General features: G+C 39.9%; 2 protein-coding genes across 2 annotated transcripts in view; one reads left to right on the top strand and one right to left on the bottom strand.

Moving 5' to 3' along the window:
* The window catches only part of LOC127528026 (craniofacial development protein 2-like), a 1148403-nt gene that overhangs the window by 517391 nt on the left and 613134 nt on the right, over window positions 1–17878 (bottom strand). The gene's annotated exons all lie outside the window — the stretch shown is intronic.
* Window positions 1–17878, top strand: part of gas2l3 (growth arrest-specific 2 like 3) — an 85771-nt gene that overhangs the window by 48143 nt on the left and 19750 nt on the right. Inside the window, exons 3-6 of the mRNA XM_051928536.1 lie at window positions 7434–7482; window positions 9670–9847; window positions 13270–13388; window positions 13943–14084. Coding sequence (XP_051784496.1) covers window positions 7459–7482; window positions 9670–9847; window positions 13270–13388; window positions 13943–14084 — 463 coding nt within the window. The 5' untranslated portion in view covers window positions 7434–7458. The remainder of the gene's footprint in view (window positions 1–7433; window positions 7483–9669; window positions 9848–13269; window positions 13389–13942; window positions 14085–17878) is intronic.

Consider the following 17878-nt stretch of genomic DNA (forward strand, 5'->3'; position numbering starts at 1 on the left):
CAAAGAGCGGTTAAAACAAACCTCCTATGATCGAAAACGATTTTGGACGGCGTTTTCCCTTGCGCGGACGCGGGTCACCGGGGCCCGGCCAGGCCTGGAGGTGGGGCTCAATGGTGAGCGCCTGGTGGCTGGGCCTGCACCCATGGGGCTCGGCCGGGCACAGCCCGAAGAGGCAACGTGGGTCCCCCTTCCCACGGGCTCACCACCTATGGGAAGGGCCAAGGAGGTCGGGTGCAGTGTGAGTTGGGTGGTGGCCGAAGGCGGGGACCTTGGCGGTCCGATCCTCGGCTACAGAAGCTGGCTCTTGGGACGTGGAATGTCACCTCTCTGAAGGGGAAGGAGCCTGAGCTAGTGCGCGAAGTTGAGAGGTTCCGGCTAGATATAGTCGGACTCACCTCGACGCACAGCTTGGACTCTGGAACCAATCTCCTTGAGAGGGGCTGGACTCTGTACCGCTCTGGAGTTGCCCCCGGTGAGAGGCGCCGAGCGGGTGTGGGTATACTTACTGCCCCCCGACTTGGAGCCTGTACATTGGGGTTTACCCCGGTGGACGAGAGGGTAGCCTCCCTTCGGGTGGGGGGACGGGTCCTAACTGTTGTTTGTGCGTATGCACCGAACACAGTTCGGAGTACCCACCCTTTTTGGAGTCCCTGGAGGGGGTGCTAGAGGGCATACCTTCTGGGGACTCCCTTGTTCTGCTGGGAGACTTGAATGCTCATGTGGGCAATGACAGTGAGACCTGGAAGGGCGTGATTGGGAGGAATGGCCCCCCCGATCTGAACCCGAGCGGTGTTTTGTTATTGGACTTCTGTGTTTGTCACGGATTGTCCATAACGAACACCATGTTCAAGCATAAGGGTGTTCATATGTGCACTTGGCACCAGGACACCCTAGGCCTCAGTTCGATGATCGACTTTGTGGTCGTGTCGTCGGACTTGTGGCCACATGTCTTGGACACTCGGGTGAAGAGAGGGGCGGAGCTGTCAACTGATCACCACCTGGTGGTGAGTTGGCTTCGATGGTGGGGGAGGATACCGGTCAGGCATGGTAGGCCCAAACGTGTTGTGAGGGTCTGCTGGGAATGTCTGGCAGAGCCCCATGTCAGAAGTAGCTTCAACTCCCACCTCCGGCAGAACTTCGACCACATCCCGAGGGAGGTGGGGGACATTGAGTCCGAATGGGCCATGTTCCGTGCCTCTATTGTTGAGGCAGCTGACCGGAGCTGTGGTCGGTGCCTGTCGTGGCGGCAATCCCCAAACCCGTTGGTGGACACCGGCGGTGAAGGATGCCGTCAAGCTGAAGAAGGAGTCCTACCGGTCCCTTTTGTCCTGTGGGACCCTGGAGGCAGCTGATAGGTACCGGCAGGCCAAGCGGAATGCGGCTTTGGTGGTTGCTGAGGCAAAAACTTGGGCGTGTTGAGGAGTTTGGGGAGGCTATGGAGAACGACTTTCGGACGGCTTCGAGGAGATTCTGGTCCACCATCCGGCATCTCAGGAAGGGGAAGCAGTGCAGTGTCAACACTGTATATGGTGGGGATGGTGCGCTGCTGACCTCGACTCGGAACGTTGTGGGTCGGTGGGGGGAGTATTTCGAAGACCTCCTCAATCCCATTAACATGCCTTCCAATGAGGAAGCAGAGCCTGGGGACTCAGAGGTGGGCTCCCCCATCTCTGGGACTGAGGTCACCGAGGTGGTCAAAAAACTCCTTGGTGGCAGGGCCCCGGTGGTGGATGAGATACGCCCGGAGTTCCTCAAGGCTCTGGACGTTGTAGGACTGTCTTGGTTGACACGCCTCTGCAACATCGCATGGACATCAGGGACAGTGCCTCTGGATTGGCAGACCGGGGTTGTGGTCCCCCTGTTTAAGAAGGGGGATCGGAGGGTGTGTTCCAACTACAGAGGGATCACACTCCTCAGCCTCCCTGGAAAAGTCTATTCAGGGGTCCTGGAGAGGAGGGTCCGTCGGATAGTCGAGCCTCGGATTCAGGAGGAACAGTGTGGTTTTCGTCCTGGTCGCGGAACAGTGGACCAGCTCTATACCCTTAGCAGGGTCCTGGAGGGTGCATGGGAGTTTGCCCAACCAGTCTACATGTGTTTTGTGGACTTGGAAAAGACATTCGACCGTGTCCCTCGCGGAATCCTGTGGGGGGTACTCCGAGAGTATGGGGTACCGGCCCCCTTGATAAGGGCTGTTCGGTCCCTGTACGATCGTTGCCAGAGCCTGGTCCGCATTGCCGGCAGTAAGTCGAACCCGTTTCCAGTGAGAGTTGGACTCCGCCAGGGCTGCCCTTTGTCACCAATTCTGTTCATAACTTTTATGGACAGAATTTCTAGGCGCAGCCAGGGCGTTGAGGGGGTCCGGTTTGGTGGGCTCAGGATTGGGTCACTGCTTTTTGCAGATGATGTTGTCCTGTTTGCTTCATCAGGCCATGATCTTCAGCTCTCTCTGGATAGGTTCGCAGCCGAGTGTGAAGCGGCTGGGATGAGAATCAGCACCTCCAAATCCGAGACCATGGTCCTCAGCCGGAAAAGGGTGGAGTGCCCTCTCAGGGTTGGTAGTGAGATCCTGCCCCAAGTGGAGGAGTTCAAGTATCTCGGGGTCTTGTTCACGAGTGAGGGAAGAATGGAGCGTGAGATCGACAGGCGGATCGGTGCGGCATTCGCAGTAATGCGGGCATTGCATTGGTCTGTCGTGGTGAAAAAGGAGCTGAGCCGCAAGGCGACGCTCTCAATTTACCAGTCGATCTATGTTCCTACCCTCACCTATGGTCATGAGCTATGGGTAGTGACCGAAAGAACAAGATCGCGAATACAAGCAGCTGAAATGAGTTTCATCCGCAGGGTGTCTGGGCTTTCCCTTAACTCTTTTAGGGCTAATTTTTTTTTTGTTTCTTTTCTCCCAGGGCTGAATATTTTTCCAAAAACTAACATTTTTTAAAAAAGAACACAAAGCAATTGTTTAACATATCAAATCAACAAAAAATATTTCCTTTTGAGAAATGTTACTGTCTTGCATGTTGTATGAGCCTGCATACTCTATGATTTCACATACATATCACATACATTTTACACAGCAAAGTCTGATCTCGCTCAAAGCAGCCAATTTCAGTCATTGCCACATTGCACTCCTTACAATACGTGTTGCTTTGGTGCCTATTTTTCAATTGTCTGTTGCTGCACTTTCTAACATATATTGTTAGTGTGTACTGTAGAGAGACAAGTCACCCATTTGCCATCATGCCATGCCACTGCCACCAAGTTTTCTGCCAGCATGAAAACCGTATTGTCACCTCTTTTCATCTTCTGAAACTTTATGAACTTTATGTATGGCATTATAGCCTGGCTCACCCCATGGGATTTGCTTCTGTTTATTACAGAAGTGAATAAAACTTTGCAGCAGCACGTACCTAAGCCACCAGGGGACAAAACACGTTTGGACCAATGCTCCCTGAAGTTATATCACCAATTCTGTCTCATCTCTATTTGTAATGCCACAGCGCGCTTCATCTCGTCTTTCGTTGTGGGTTTCCACTTTGAATAACGAGAATGCGATGCAAGTGCAGCCCGCGATTCAAAAAAAATCTCTGCCTACCTGTTTGTCTCGTCTGACAGTAGCTGAAAAGCAGCATCAGGAGAGAGCAGCCTGAAGTACAGAAGCTGGTGATCTGTCGTGTCCAACAGCAAGCCATGCCGTCTTGTAAACTTCAGTAGCCAGATCAGCTCTCAACGGATCAATGTCTGTGTATTTATCCCATGCGAACCTTGCCGTAGATGCATCGGCTGCGCGAAGGCACGCAACTGGCAGCAGATCCGCTGGCGCGGCATCGGCTGGTGTCTGATCAGCTGATGCCTGCTTCTAACTCTCTTGCTCGATCTCCTGATCACTGCCAATAAAGTCCGATTCTGAAAAATCAAGAGTCCGACTCCGCAATAATGCGCAAATGCGCATAATGCGAGTGTTTTCTTTTCTGCACTTGCTTCGCTGCCTTTTCACATGTCGGTGCCATCTTGCCTGTTTACATTTCGCAACTCACGCACACGCAATGTTTATTTGCCGAGTCAACGAGTCTAGCATTCCTCCAAGCACAGAGGGAATACCTGTGACGTGACAGTGAGATTTGTCGCCATTAACAGCTGATTGTCGCCCTCTATCCCTGGATGTCGACTTTTCTCGACATCTGCCTTCAACCCCTCCTGTCGACAAAAGTCGACATCCGCCCTAAAAGAGTTAAAGATAGGGTGAGAAGCTCAGTCATCCGGGAGGGGCTCCGCATCGAGAGGAGTCAGATGAGGTGGCTCGGGCATCTGATCAGGATGCCTCCTGGACGCCTCCCTGGTGAGGTGTTCCGGGCACGTCTAACCGGGAGGAGGCCCCGGGGAAGACCCAGGACACGTTGGAGGGACTATGTCTCCCGGCTGGCCTGGGAACGCCTCGGGATTCTCCCGGAAGAGCTAGAAGAAGTGGCCGGGGAGAGGGAAGTCTGGGCCTCTCTGCTCAGTCTGCTGCCCCCGCGACCCGACCTCGGATAAGCGGGAGACAATGGATGGATGGATGGATGGCATACACAGCTAGTTACTTTATAATCATGTATAAATGTTGGACTGTGGAATATAAGATAAAAGATTTTTGTCACTTGTGCAGTGAAAGTTTTACTAGTGTGCTAATCAACATGCTATGTGACCATACTCCAGAAGCATGATAAGTTAGTATTACTCTACTTACCTTACAACTTCTGTGTTTCTTGCCTGACAAATTTCCAGTCATAGACAAATGAGAAAAATGGGAAAATAAACAAACAAAAATCATTTAAAACCTAAAAACCTACTATTATATTTTTACTAACAATAGCAGTTATTTACATGCATATACAGTACAAATTTTGTAAAATGTTTGTCCAGTTTCTGTTGTATGACTAAGACCAAACAGGCCAGGTTTTCTACTGTTAAACAGAATAGCTGTTGAGCTTTTTGTTGAATTCTTGATTAGTGTTTTTTTTTTTTTTTTTTCCTTCATTCTGCAAATTCCATGGCTCCCTATATTTTAAGGATCAAGATGGGGTCAGATATTACATTGCTAAAATTGGGTTGTAAAATGGTAATATAATTTCATGTAAATAAAAACATTTCTGTTACATATAGTGTTCTTTACATTTCTATCTCAAAATTCACTAAGTGTTGCATAAAAGTGCAGTTATTAAAACTCCTAAACACAGTATCCCACTGACGATTTGAAGAATATTAGTTTAGAAAAATGTTCTGGCAGAAGTGAATAACAGGCATTCCACTCCCCATTGACTAAAACCTCAAATAGCTCTGCTTCCTATTTTATACTCAAGAGTGCTTATGGAAGAAAAGAGTGGAACAAAGGCATTGCTTGTTTAGATTGTTTTAATTAAATAAAATGATTATTTCTTTCTACTCATTTTTTTTTCCGGACATGTGTGAAACTTAATATTATATTTGCACTTAAAAGCTAAACATTTTAAGGTTGTATTTCAGTAAAATATTCATAGGTAGGGAGAAGGATACAAGATGAGCAACACTGTAATTAACAAACATCTAATGTGGACATCAATTTGCAAATACTGTGTTAAAAGTTTTTGTGATGCCTCATCTACTGTTTAATTTGGTTTTACATATTCTGGAACTTCAACTTTATTATACTTTTTGTAACTGATAAACATACCAAATATCTATTTTATTTGGAGGGGGAAAGTTTTGAAGCAGGTGAATTCAGTATTTTATCTGTCCTCCCTGGCCATCAGACCTTACTCTTATTCTATGTTAATTAATGTTGTCTTATTTTAATTTCTTACTTTGTCTTTTATTTTTCTTTTCTTCATTATGTAAAGCACTTTGAGCTACTTTTTTTGTATGAAAATATGCTATATAAATGTTGGTGGTGGAATTAAGAGCTTGCATCATCATAAGGCACTTCATATAGAAAGAGAGGTTACAATATATTGTCAAAACGAAAACTTTAAATTAATACAATAATCAAAGGTGCAGTCCATTATTATTGTATGTTTGGTGTTAAAGTGCCACCAGCATAATGGATTGTGAATATAGGTAAGTCAAATGTAAGAAGAAATGCTACAAGAAGTGTAGTATGGCAGGGTCCATTTCAGAGAATTAATTTATGAAGAAGATCTCAAGAAAACAAGAGAGATGAGACAATGCCTACCTTAACTTAAATATTACAATTGGTGGAGTCTTGCTGACTCAAATAGTAAGAGTTGCAGAGAGTCAGACCATAAAACTAAGCAAGCATTCAAGCAGTTGTGTGGTAAAGTGAAGCATTGAAGTAGGAAACGATTAGCCATAGTAGTAGCAGTAGTATGTGTATGGAGTACAGTGAAACTCTTACTTGCATATCTGATCAACAGACACTATGTTGCCACTCTCTGACACGATGATAAACAAGAATGCATTAAAATGTATATAAAGCCATTTTAATTAAAACAAGCATACGGCAGCTAACTTGGTGTTTTGTTAATCAGTGAAATATAATTTGATCCATCTTGCTTTGTTTCTCATGCTGGTTTGGATGAAATGGATTCAAACTCCCTGCCTTGACCTTATAATAATGCGGATAGTTTATATGTGATAAACAGCATAGAAATTTTGTTATTAATATTGACCGCTTTTAAAGTCACTGACCAAGGTTAGCGCATAATCCTGAAAGTGAGCAGAGATCAGTTTAATTATTTCAGTTGAGGAAACCTTGTTTCTCAGTTTAAACTTGTAGATTTTATAAAGGAAAACAGCTGAAAAATAATTTCAGTGTTCTAGATGTGAGACCGGTTTTTTGTTTTTAACATGAATTTGAGTTGGAGATCCATGGATAATAGGTTCTGTTTTGTTAGTTTTTAATTGAAGGTCTTCTTTAAGTAGATGGTGAGGTTGCCTGTAATGAATGTACATTCAGGATTACAAGTGCACAAGTAAATGGAAATGTCTTGTACTAGGTGATTGTAGCTGCATTTGCCCAAAATTACCAAAGTTCTACAGCTTTAGTTTGCTTCATGGTAATCTGGCAATAGCTTGATGTGTTGAAATGATTCCACAGACAAAATAATTAACACTCATTAATATGAGTTTACCTTAAAGCGTTAACTTTCTAAGATTGGCTCGTACTGTGATAATAACACTCAAGAAGGAAGTAGGAAATGACAGAGGAACATTTAGTACCGATTTTTCAGTTATGAATATGTTCATTTAAAAAAAAATGCAGGCATAGGAACAGTAATTAAGAATTTTGAAATCACTCTTATTAAAAAAGACTTTTATATGTGTTGGAACAGATAAGGATATATATTATTTAACGTGCATTAAAATGATGAGTTATAGTTAGAATGGAATATCATAACCAAGATAAAAAAAAATTATCACATGGTTAATTCAACATTTTTCTTTTCTTTATCTGTTTAGAGATCCAAGTTGCTTATAACAGTGCCCATGGCAATTCAAACTAGTATTCAGGTATGTTAATTTTTTTTCCATATATTTGGTTATACTAAGGTAATCTTTATCTAAAAAGATATTTCAAAAGTTGTATATTTTCTTGTACTAGATTTAATATGCTGGTGCAGCCTTTGTTACAAGCTAAGTTGCATTATTGGTGGTTAATTCTTTTTAGATTTGTTGAAAAGGAGACAGTGTTTTCACACTTGGTTAGTTTGGTATGTATTTTTGTAGTATGATTTCCCCAAAAATCGGGTTCACATAGGTAGGTGTGAATACGACAATTACAATGGTGTGTGGACCGAAACAACTGGACCAAGATCGTTTGGAAAGAGTTGTCTTGGTGCAGTATCAAGCAAACAATGTCCATTTTAGGGCATCTTCCTCCATCCTCCGTCCTGCCTCTTTTAAAATGACACCCATTCTCTGAAAATACTTCTGTACTCCCTGCATCAAAACTCCATCCTCCTTCCTACCTCTTCAACATAGAATCCGACCTCCAACCAAAACTGCATCTGCATTTTGCTGTCCAACAAAGCACTGTCTCTTGCCTGCCTCCTCCCTTCTCCCTGTTCAAAGAAAGTTTAAAGTTGAAGAATATGTCATGATTAACTATCTAAACTATATTCCCACCCATGTGAAAATGACTGACAAATACCATGCCCTTTTTTGAAGCCTGCTTTTTTTCTCGTTTTTGTTTCTGAGGAAGATAGGGGGATTGAGGATGGAGAGGAGGCAGGGGGAGGATGGCGCTTTGTTAGGCCGTGTGTGATAAGACGTCCGTGGCAAAATGCAGTTTTAAATAAATACTAGTTTTCCGGAGCATGTCGGCGTTGGTGTGCACATTCTGCTGCTCACTCCAGGATTGATTGGGGTGCTTGGCTGAACATGCACTTCTGTGCAAATGCAAGTTGATCAGTCAGATGCCTCATTTACACCTCGGTGGAGGATTACACTTGCACCCAGTCAGGCAGTATAAAGGGAAAAAGGGGAGAGCAAATCAAGGAATACAATGTGAGGAGGTAGTATTGGGTGACTGAGTAGAGTGAGCTAGCTTGAAAGAGAAGCCCTGTAGAAGAGAGAAGGATCGGCACTTTAGGGGTAGATTGTCCCTACTGATGTTTTCTGAGGGCATGAGAAGTTTTTATGGCTGAATTTTAACTTACAAATTTACAGTACTGTTGTACACTTACCTTTTTTGTACCATATGTAGTAGCGCATACTTTTCCAGTTATTTGACAACCGGTGTTTTGCCCGTAGAGCTGTGTTTGGTAAGTAATTGCGGAAAATTTCCTGTTGTTCAATGATATTTATTTCTCTGGATAAAATTGTTTCTGACCAGTGAAAGAGGTCACCTACACACAGAATGTTTGTTAATATGTTAAGTTTGCATGAAAGTTTCAGGATGACATGCAACCAAGCTAACTGAAAATTACAACAAAATAATGACAAATGTCCTTATTTGGAGTAAAGCAAATGGACCGAGTGTGAAAATGCCTATAGACAGTTAAACCAAAAAATCTTGCAGCATAATTTGGGTGAGCACTTTTTGTTTCACCTAGCCCCACATTCATATTTTCTTTGTTAGGGAGTTTTTCCTGACAAATAAATATTTTGCCATTTAGCCACTAGATTATATATGAAAAAAATTAAGGACTAAATAAATTATAAAGCTACAAAAATGTGTAGAAGTCACTACCAAAATTTCTTATGAGGCACAACAAAGACTATAGCAGTGCCCACAAAAGAAAAAAAATCTTATCCAAATGTCAGGCAAATTTGAGACAACTCTGTCTTGGCACCATTTTTATCTTTACTTGATCGGTGACAACTGTATCATTTTATATTTCTATTTTTCTGTTTAATTTTTTTAATAAGATAGAAAATGTCATGTTTATTAAGAATAAATTTAAATATTGCCTCTTGTCTAATTTTAGCTTGCTTTGTGAGTGTGTTTTAAAATAAACTAAATTTTTGTAGAAGGGTGTTTGAAAAATCAGGTAATGATACTGCTTTCATGGAGTAGCAGTAAAACTAAGATTTACTATAGTGCATTTATTATGTTTTTTTGAAGGTGATAGTAGTACCGTAAAGAATGACTAAAAGTAATAGTGTTTTTTGTTTTCATTTGTTTTGTTGTTTTTATTTTTTTGTTTGTTTGTTATTTATTTAGTATATTTGTATTTTTCCATTTTGTCCTGTTAGGTGTGGTTTGGAGAAAAATTTGATATACCAGCATTAAGTCCCCGAAGTCCATTAACACCAAGACATGGCCCTGGTTTGGCAGATGTGTTCCAGTATGACCAGTGGCTTTCAGTACGACACGAGGCCACCTTGGTGCCAATGCAGGAGGACTTGGCCATCTGGCTGACTGGCATGTTAGGTATGATCTGTATCAACATATACCATGTTTTGTAGATCTATTTATGTTATTTATTAGTGAAGAGAAAAGTAGGAGGTGGACGTATTTATATAAAATGGATTATAATACCTTTGCATTGAAATGTAGTTGCAGCTGCACTTTATTAAAAAAATGTGCCTTTCTTTTGGTATTTTGTTTAATTAAATCTATCATTTTTATTTTTTCTATGGCAGTTTGGCAGAATATATTGTAATGAGAATGTCATGTTAACTTTGAGTTTTTATCATATTTGACAACGTTCTGCTAATATGCTTCTGTATTTGTGACACCCATAAAGGCCATGTAACATTACATGACTTTTACAGTAATTTTCAGTCGTAGCCTTCATTTACATAATCGCAGCGAGTCAGAAACAGTTGGTGGCACCCTCCAGCAAAGCCAGTCAAATAATGTAACATGCCCAGCAACTCAGTCCAACTGCTCTGCTATTCATTTGATAAAAGGTTTGATTTTGTCTTCAGACGTATTGGCAGGCTTGTGTACCTAAGAGCTGACAACCAGTGAATGCTGATCCAGAATAACCATGCATACAATGCTTGGACGAGGAATAAGGAATGCAGGAGAAGCTCATCTGTCTGATATCCTATGTTTTAAGTACCACAACAGAATGGGAAAGAAAAAAAGGGTCAAGATTGCGGCTGAACTCACTGAACCTGTTAACCCTTTGTATGGCACTGGCTTTGTCAGGCAGTATATTATTGACAGTCACAGAAACGGGGCGAAGCATGACTGTGCTGAAAGATAGATACTCAGTCACTTGTCGTTTAAGTGACATGGTCCAACGACAAGAACACAACTATAATTGGGAACTCTGACATATCCATTAACTAGAAGACACGAAATGTGACATTTGGCTTAACTCTATATGCCAGATGAATTTATAAATTTTATTACCATGCCATTTTCAAACCCACTTGAAATTCTAAAACCCTATTGTATTTCCTGACCTTAAAATGCTTCTAATAAAACAGTTACAAAAATGTTAGAATGATGTTTACCAAATGTTATAACATTTGTTGTTCAAATAATTTTAAAACGTTTCCTACCATTACTGATCTGCCTTCGTTTTATATTTTAGTGCACAAAAGTTTAGATTTCCTTGGTAGTGCAACTTACCTTTTCCCAAAAAAAGTCATAGTAGTAGAACACATATGTGTAAAGTATATACTGTATATGTGTGTATGTGTTTAAATAATATACTGTAAATGTAAGCTCTTAATTTGTTTAAATTTTTTTTTACCAATAACAGAAATTGCCAGATCCCCAGTGAAAGTCTTGCCATGTCACTTCAGTGCTACCCCATTCATCATCATTCTTCTACATTTAATGGACATTTGTAATACATTGTGTAAAATGAACATTGATGCTTACTTTATAAATTTGTATGCATGTATTGGGGTGTGCTAACATATCCACGTCCCAAAACACAGAAGCAGATTCATGCTTTAGTTGGACTCACTTTTCATTAAGGGTGGTTTATTCTGGATTTTGCACATAGGGCCGCCCCTTTCACTGATTTGACAAAGGGCAGAAAGAATCGCAGCATTGTCTAGACTGATGCTTCTGACAGGTCCTTCTCTGACTTGAAAGCTGCTTTGTACTTGTTACTGGTTCTGCAGAATCCGAACTTTTATAAGAAATGCTTTCTAAAGACGGATACGAGTGCTTTTGGTTTGGAAGCAGTGGTCTCTCAGTGCTTGGATGGGGAGGAACATCATATCACATTTCTGAGCAGGAAATTATACCCCAGGGAGCATAATTACTCAATCATTGAGAAAGAATATTTGGCAATTAAGTGGGAGTTGGAGATCCTCCGCTACTATGGAGTTGGCTGTTTACCCTGGTGACTGACCAAGCTCTGCTCCAGTGGCTTTACAGACAGAAGGATACAAATGCCCAGCTCACTCAGCAGTTTATTAACTTGCAGCCATTTGCTTTTGATGTTCACCACCATCCCGGTTTTGCACATGTTAATGCAGACGTTCTCTCGCGTCTGGCTGAGCCCAGCTTAGATGGTTGCTTTGTCCATACAGGTGTGAACAAAGCTTATGTGAGATTTTTTTAGACTTTCCCCAACTGTGCTGCACACTGAAACATGGTTGATGGGTCTGTTAAGGATTGCTTGTCAGTCGCAGAGGCAACCACAGTTTCATGGCACCACTGAGGCAACTGCATGTTCACAGTCTCGCAGTGTAATGCGTCTGTCACGTGATTGTTGATGCAGGGAACCCGGCCACCTGCCTAGACCTGTCACTGCTTTATTGCTGTGTCTGTGTGTATTGGAAGTGATAGCGCCTGTTTGAATAAATACCCTGGCAAGGTGAATGCGAGCACATACTCTAGTAGCATCAGTTCAGCATCACCAAATCCCTTATCCTGCACGCCTTTGGAAGGAAACTGAAGCACTGAAGTTTAGTTTTTATACATCTCGATGTGAGCTTGGAAACAGGCTTACACAACATTTTAATGTGTACACACCATTTATATATGAGGCTCCTGATGTTTTCTAATGGACATGGATCACCTGGAAAACAATAGACCAAAAACCAAATACATCCATTTTTCAAACCAGGAAACTTGTCCAGCATTGATCCTTGTCTTAAGATTACACACACACCCTGTAAAATTCCTTATACGTGTACTTTTTGAAAAAAAAAAAACGCTAATATTATTAAATGTGGCCACTTTAAAAGACCAGCTGTGTGCTCTAGCATTTGTTGTCTTCTATAATTTGGTACCACATGCTTACTGTTGTATTGAATTACTTCTGTATTTGACAACTTATCATAGGAAGGCTACTGCTACAAGTGAATAGAAATGTTATCCTTGCTTTGAGAAAAAAATAGTACCAGAAATATGTGATAAAATGATTTATCCATGCTCCATACCTTACATTATAAAATGCTGGGAATGACTAGTTATTTCATAAAATGTATGTAAAATCCTTGCTTTAGAATACAGTTTTACATGATAAATGCATATATAATCTTGTTTGTGAAGAAATAACTTTTGACTTTCAAATATACTGAACTTATCCTTTTAACCTGTGCTGAAAATTTAAAAAACTGTTCTGCTAGTGTCTCTTCTTTAAATGGTGTCATTACAAGGAACCAACAGTTTCATTAGATCATATTCCTTCAGATGTTACTTAAGTAAATATCCTAGTTAGGGATTTAAAATCTTTTCAGCTGAAAATGACACAATCATTCTGCAGCTACATAGATAGACATGTTTGATCGCAAGGGAGAATTTCTCCATTCCATAATAAAAATGCAGAGTATTGTGCTGTTTTTGGATAAATGTTTACGTTATCCATGAAGCATCTTTGTTTCAGTGTACTCTCTGTCTTTATGTTGATTAACATTTTAACATGTGTATTTTAGGGCGAGAAGTGAAAGCACATCGTTTCATGAAAGAACTGGATAATGGAGTTTTGCTGTGTCAGTTAATTGGAGTCCTACAGAAAAAAATATCTGAATGCTGTAAACTGGAGAAAGTCAAGGTAAGAACTGTTTCTTTCCAATCCATTCTGATTGCAGTTAAATTCAGGGTTTTACAGCATTATGGTGTTTTGTTTGGAATAAGTAATTTCTCTCAATGTAGCTCCTCTTATCCTGTTTTGTTTTGACCTATCACTGCCTTTAGTTTAAGCTTTAAAATTATTAATGAAATAATGTTTAACATTCAAAACAACACTACTTTTCACTAATTGATATTAACAAATACGACACATATTAAGACAATCACTCATAATGTCAGTTGTATGCAGATGAAGAAATTAATATAATTCACTATTTTAGCAATATCTGTGCTAGATGAAATAACAATGCAAGGGAATTTTGGTTTACATGTACTTCATTTTGTCCTAATACTAAGTTTTTGTCCAATGTAGTTGACTTAATAAAAGCTGTTACACAAGATATCATAACCTATGTATTGGTTAAAGATATAAAGATTGAAGCAGTTGGAGTTGAAGGATATTTGTTATATTGCGACTCATTTTGTAATGCATTCGATCTTTATTAATTATTTAACAGCAAATATTCTTTCCTTCAGCAATTTCCTATGAAAAAGGTTTATTTCAAGAAAAGTGCTCCTTCAGGATCATTTTTTGCTCGTGACAACACTGCAAACTTTCTTAGCTGGTGTCGGAATATTGGTGTAGATGAGACCTACCTCTTTGAATCTGAGGGTCTGGGTGAGAATTTTTTTCTCTCATTATTTGACATTACATTCTTTTGTAGTTCTTTTTGTAATGAATTTATTATGAAGTGTTAAAGTAAAGTTTCAATATTTGGACAAGATAACAAAGCATCACATCTTCAAACTTTGACTTGGAATCAGCTAGTTAAGAATTATGCTGATAGATTGCTTACTAAGACAAAAGCAACTTCCTACAGTATTTTGCCCCTGTGCATTCCTGCCTAGATTGGTTGCCAATAAGATTTGAATTAATTTTAAGATTTTATTAATTACTTACATGGGCTTACATGGTTTAAGCTCTTATGAGACCCACAAATCAATAGATGTGATAGCCTAATCTGATGATTTGATGAACTAATCTAAAATGTTATGTGTTTTATTATTTCTGTCCATCACAGTACTTGGTAGCTTATTCCAAGTGTCTATGGATCGCTGTGTTTAAAAAAAACAAAACAAAAAAAAAACAAAAAAAAAAACTTGCTTATGTTTGTGTAAAATTTACCTTCCTTAACAAGTTTCCAACTGTGTCCCCGTGTTCTTGATGAACTTGTTTTAAAATAACAGTCCCGATCCACTATACTAATTCCCTTCATAATTTTAAACAATTCAGTCATGTCTCCTCTTAATCTTCTTTTGCTTAAACTGAAAAGGCTCAGCTCTTTTAATCTTTCCTCATAACTCATCCCCTGTACCCTTGGAATCAGCCTAGTTGCTCTTCTCTGGAAGACTCCTAAATCCTTCTCATAAGGTGTACTTTTAATTTTCAATCATTTTCACTTCCTATGTATTAGTGCTGGGCGGTATACCGGTTCATACCAAAAACAGTTTTTTATTTTTTTTATGATATGGATTTTTCTTATACCGCAACACCGGTTTAAATTGCCTAAACGACGTTCGGAACGTGGCGCAGCGGGAAACTGTTCAAGTGGGGACCTTTTTCACTGCTACACCACTAAACACAGATTTGTTATACTAGGGCTCTTTTTCACTGCTACACCACCAAATAGTGGGCGGTAGCATAGGTATGCCGCGCGGTGAAAATGGACAGAGAGCCGAAAAAAAGCAGTCACGTCTGTCGCCTGGAGATGCTTTAGTTTTAAAAGGTCAGATGTGTAAATACTGTTTCTATACTACTGGATAATACTGCAAATCAAGTTGTACTTGTTTTATTTGTTTTCAATACAGTGTAATGTACCTGGGTACTGTGTAATAGTGTGACGACATTTTGACTTTATTCTCGTAATTTGTCATTAAAGTAGAACATCGTAAACTAAACTTCATCATAAAATGAATATTTAATTTACTAGATTTTCTCAAACCCCATCATAAGTTATATAGCACATTAAATGCTTTGTGTTAAGTGATTCGTTCAGAGATGGGCGCAACTCTGAATGGATGGCATAATTAAACATGTATAACGAAGATATTTTTAAAGTTCTGAACACTCCGTGGGCTAAGTTTATAAGTAGTTTTAATTTCACAAAGACGTTTATCGTGTGGTGATTGGTTATGTGGTGAAAGAAAAAGGAAGGATAGGAACTGGGGTTTTGGTAGCTTACGTCAGATAGAGACAGCATGCATGCAATAAAGATAGCCCGCTCAGAAGAACATGCATTGAATTCTGTGTTCATGTCTCTGACCAGCAGATCACAAACCCAACATTTACACAATATTTAAGTTAAACCTGTGCGATAGCTGTTCATACATCCAGTTTTTTGGAGCCTCGTCACACCTGCCATAAAGTTCTCTACACTGAACATACACCTGGGGACCCCTTACTGCAAGGGAGCAGCACTACCGCCTCACTACCGTGCATGTGTAATACCTGCTTTAATGCATTTCATCATGAAAATGATATCAAGTATTTATCTTGGCATTCTAAATTTTCAGAAAGCAGGAATATCATGAAGTGAATGGATTCTGTATGGTGATCACTGTCTTCTCTTAGTGCGGAGGAAGTCAGTTTAAGTAGCGTAGTGATTAACCACTGGGTCGGGGAACGTAACACAAAGCATTTAATGTGCTGCATTAATTTATGACTGGGTAAATTAAGTAATTGATTAAACATTGATTTTAGGAAGAAGTTTAGTTTACGAAATTCTACTTTAATTATGAAGTAAACTATGAGAATAAAGTGGATATGTCGACTTTAATCTCGACATAAATGGCGAGAAAAAAGTGGAAATGTTGACTTTGTTCTCGACATATAGTTTGTTTTTTTCTTCCCAGTATAGCTTAGCTTGAAACAAGGTCCATATTAATGCAGTTTGCCTAAATGATGGTTCAGTTGGTCATCACCAAGTTGCACTTGTTGTATTTTATTTTAATTTGGTGAATACTGTGTAATGCACCTGGGCTTGAAGTCTTGAAGTAATAGTGCAACTATCAGTAATAATATTATTATTTATTTTATTGTTATTATTTATTAGTTTAAATATTATGCAGTTTAATGATGATAAAGTTGTTTAAAAAGTCACTTTAACGTGTCAGTGGACGGAGATTGTTAACATTAACAGAAAGTGTAGTTGGTTTACAAAAAATATTTACTATTTATTCCTTTTCTAAGACATATTTGGTGCAATACAATTTTTGACAAGCACTTCTGGATATTTTACTAAGTCTAAATGCCTCTTTGTATGGTTGAAAATATGTTGTCAAAATTATAGTTTGTTTTTGCAAAATTTGTTCAATAAAAAGGTTCTATATTTTGACTGCATCTGTCATGCAATGTGATACCTTCTCCATTAGTGTCACCCCCTTGAAAACTATCACTTTATGGGGCAATGCAAAACAGTATTAATACTTGTGTGCACATTAAAATGTTTTTTTTTTTTGTACAATGTACAATACTCTTGACAGTGGAATAGGTTATTCTTAGCCAGTAATTGCAGTGGAAAATGTGGTTAACATCCACTCATGCATGGGGAAAAAAATACCGTCGAATACCGTGAAACCGGGATAATTTAGGAAAATACTGTGATATAGAATTTTGGTCATACCTACCACCCCTACTATGTGTAAAACTTTATATTTACGGACATGAAATTTCATCTGCCACAAATTTGCCCAAGCTTGTATGCTGTCCAAGTACCTTTGTAATGATTCAATGAATTCAAGATTATTTGTCAATCCACCTAGCTTGGTATCATTTGCAGACTTAACCGGCTTGTTACTTACTTATAACAAAAGTATGTATGTGTATGTATGTATATACACACTGCTATATGTAAAATATATAAAAATTAAAGGAACACTTTGAGAACACATCAGATCTCAATGGGGGAAAAAAATCATGCTGGATAATATACTGATATAAACTGTGTAATGTGTTAGGAACAAAAGGATGCCACATCGTTTGATGGAAATTAAAATTATCAACCTACAGAGGGCTGAATTCAAAGACACCCTGAAAATCAAAGTGAAAAAATGATACAGCAGGCTAGTCCATTTTGCCGAAATTTCATTGCAGCAACTCGGAATCGTACTCAGTAGTTTGTATGGTCCCCACATGCTTATATGCATGCCTGATGGTGTCCTGGGGGATCTCCTCCCAGATCTGGACCAGGGCATCACTGAGCTCCTGGACAGTCTGAGGGGCAACCTAGTGGCTTTGGGTGAACCAAAACATAATGTCCCAGAGGTTCTATTGGATTTAGGTCAGGGAGCGTGGGAGTCAGTCAATGGTATCAATTCCTTCATCCTCCAGGAACTGCCTGCATAATCTCACCATATGAGGCCGGGCATTGTCGTGCACCTGGAGGAATCCAGGACCCACTGCACCAGCATAGG

The sequence above is a fragment of the Erpetoichthys calabaricus genome, chromosome 1 (genome assembly GCF_900747795.2).
Source record: "Erpetoichthys calabaricus chromosome 1, fErpCal1.3, whole genome shotgun sequence".
NCBI lineage: Eukaryota > Metazoa > Chordata > Cladistia > Polypteriformes > Polypteridae > Erpetoichthys > Erpetoichthys calabaricus.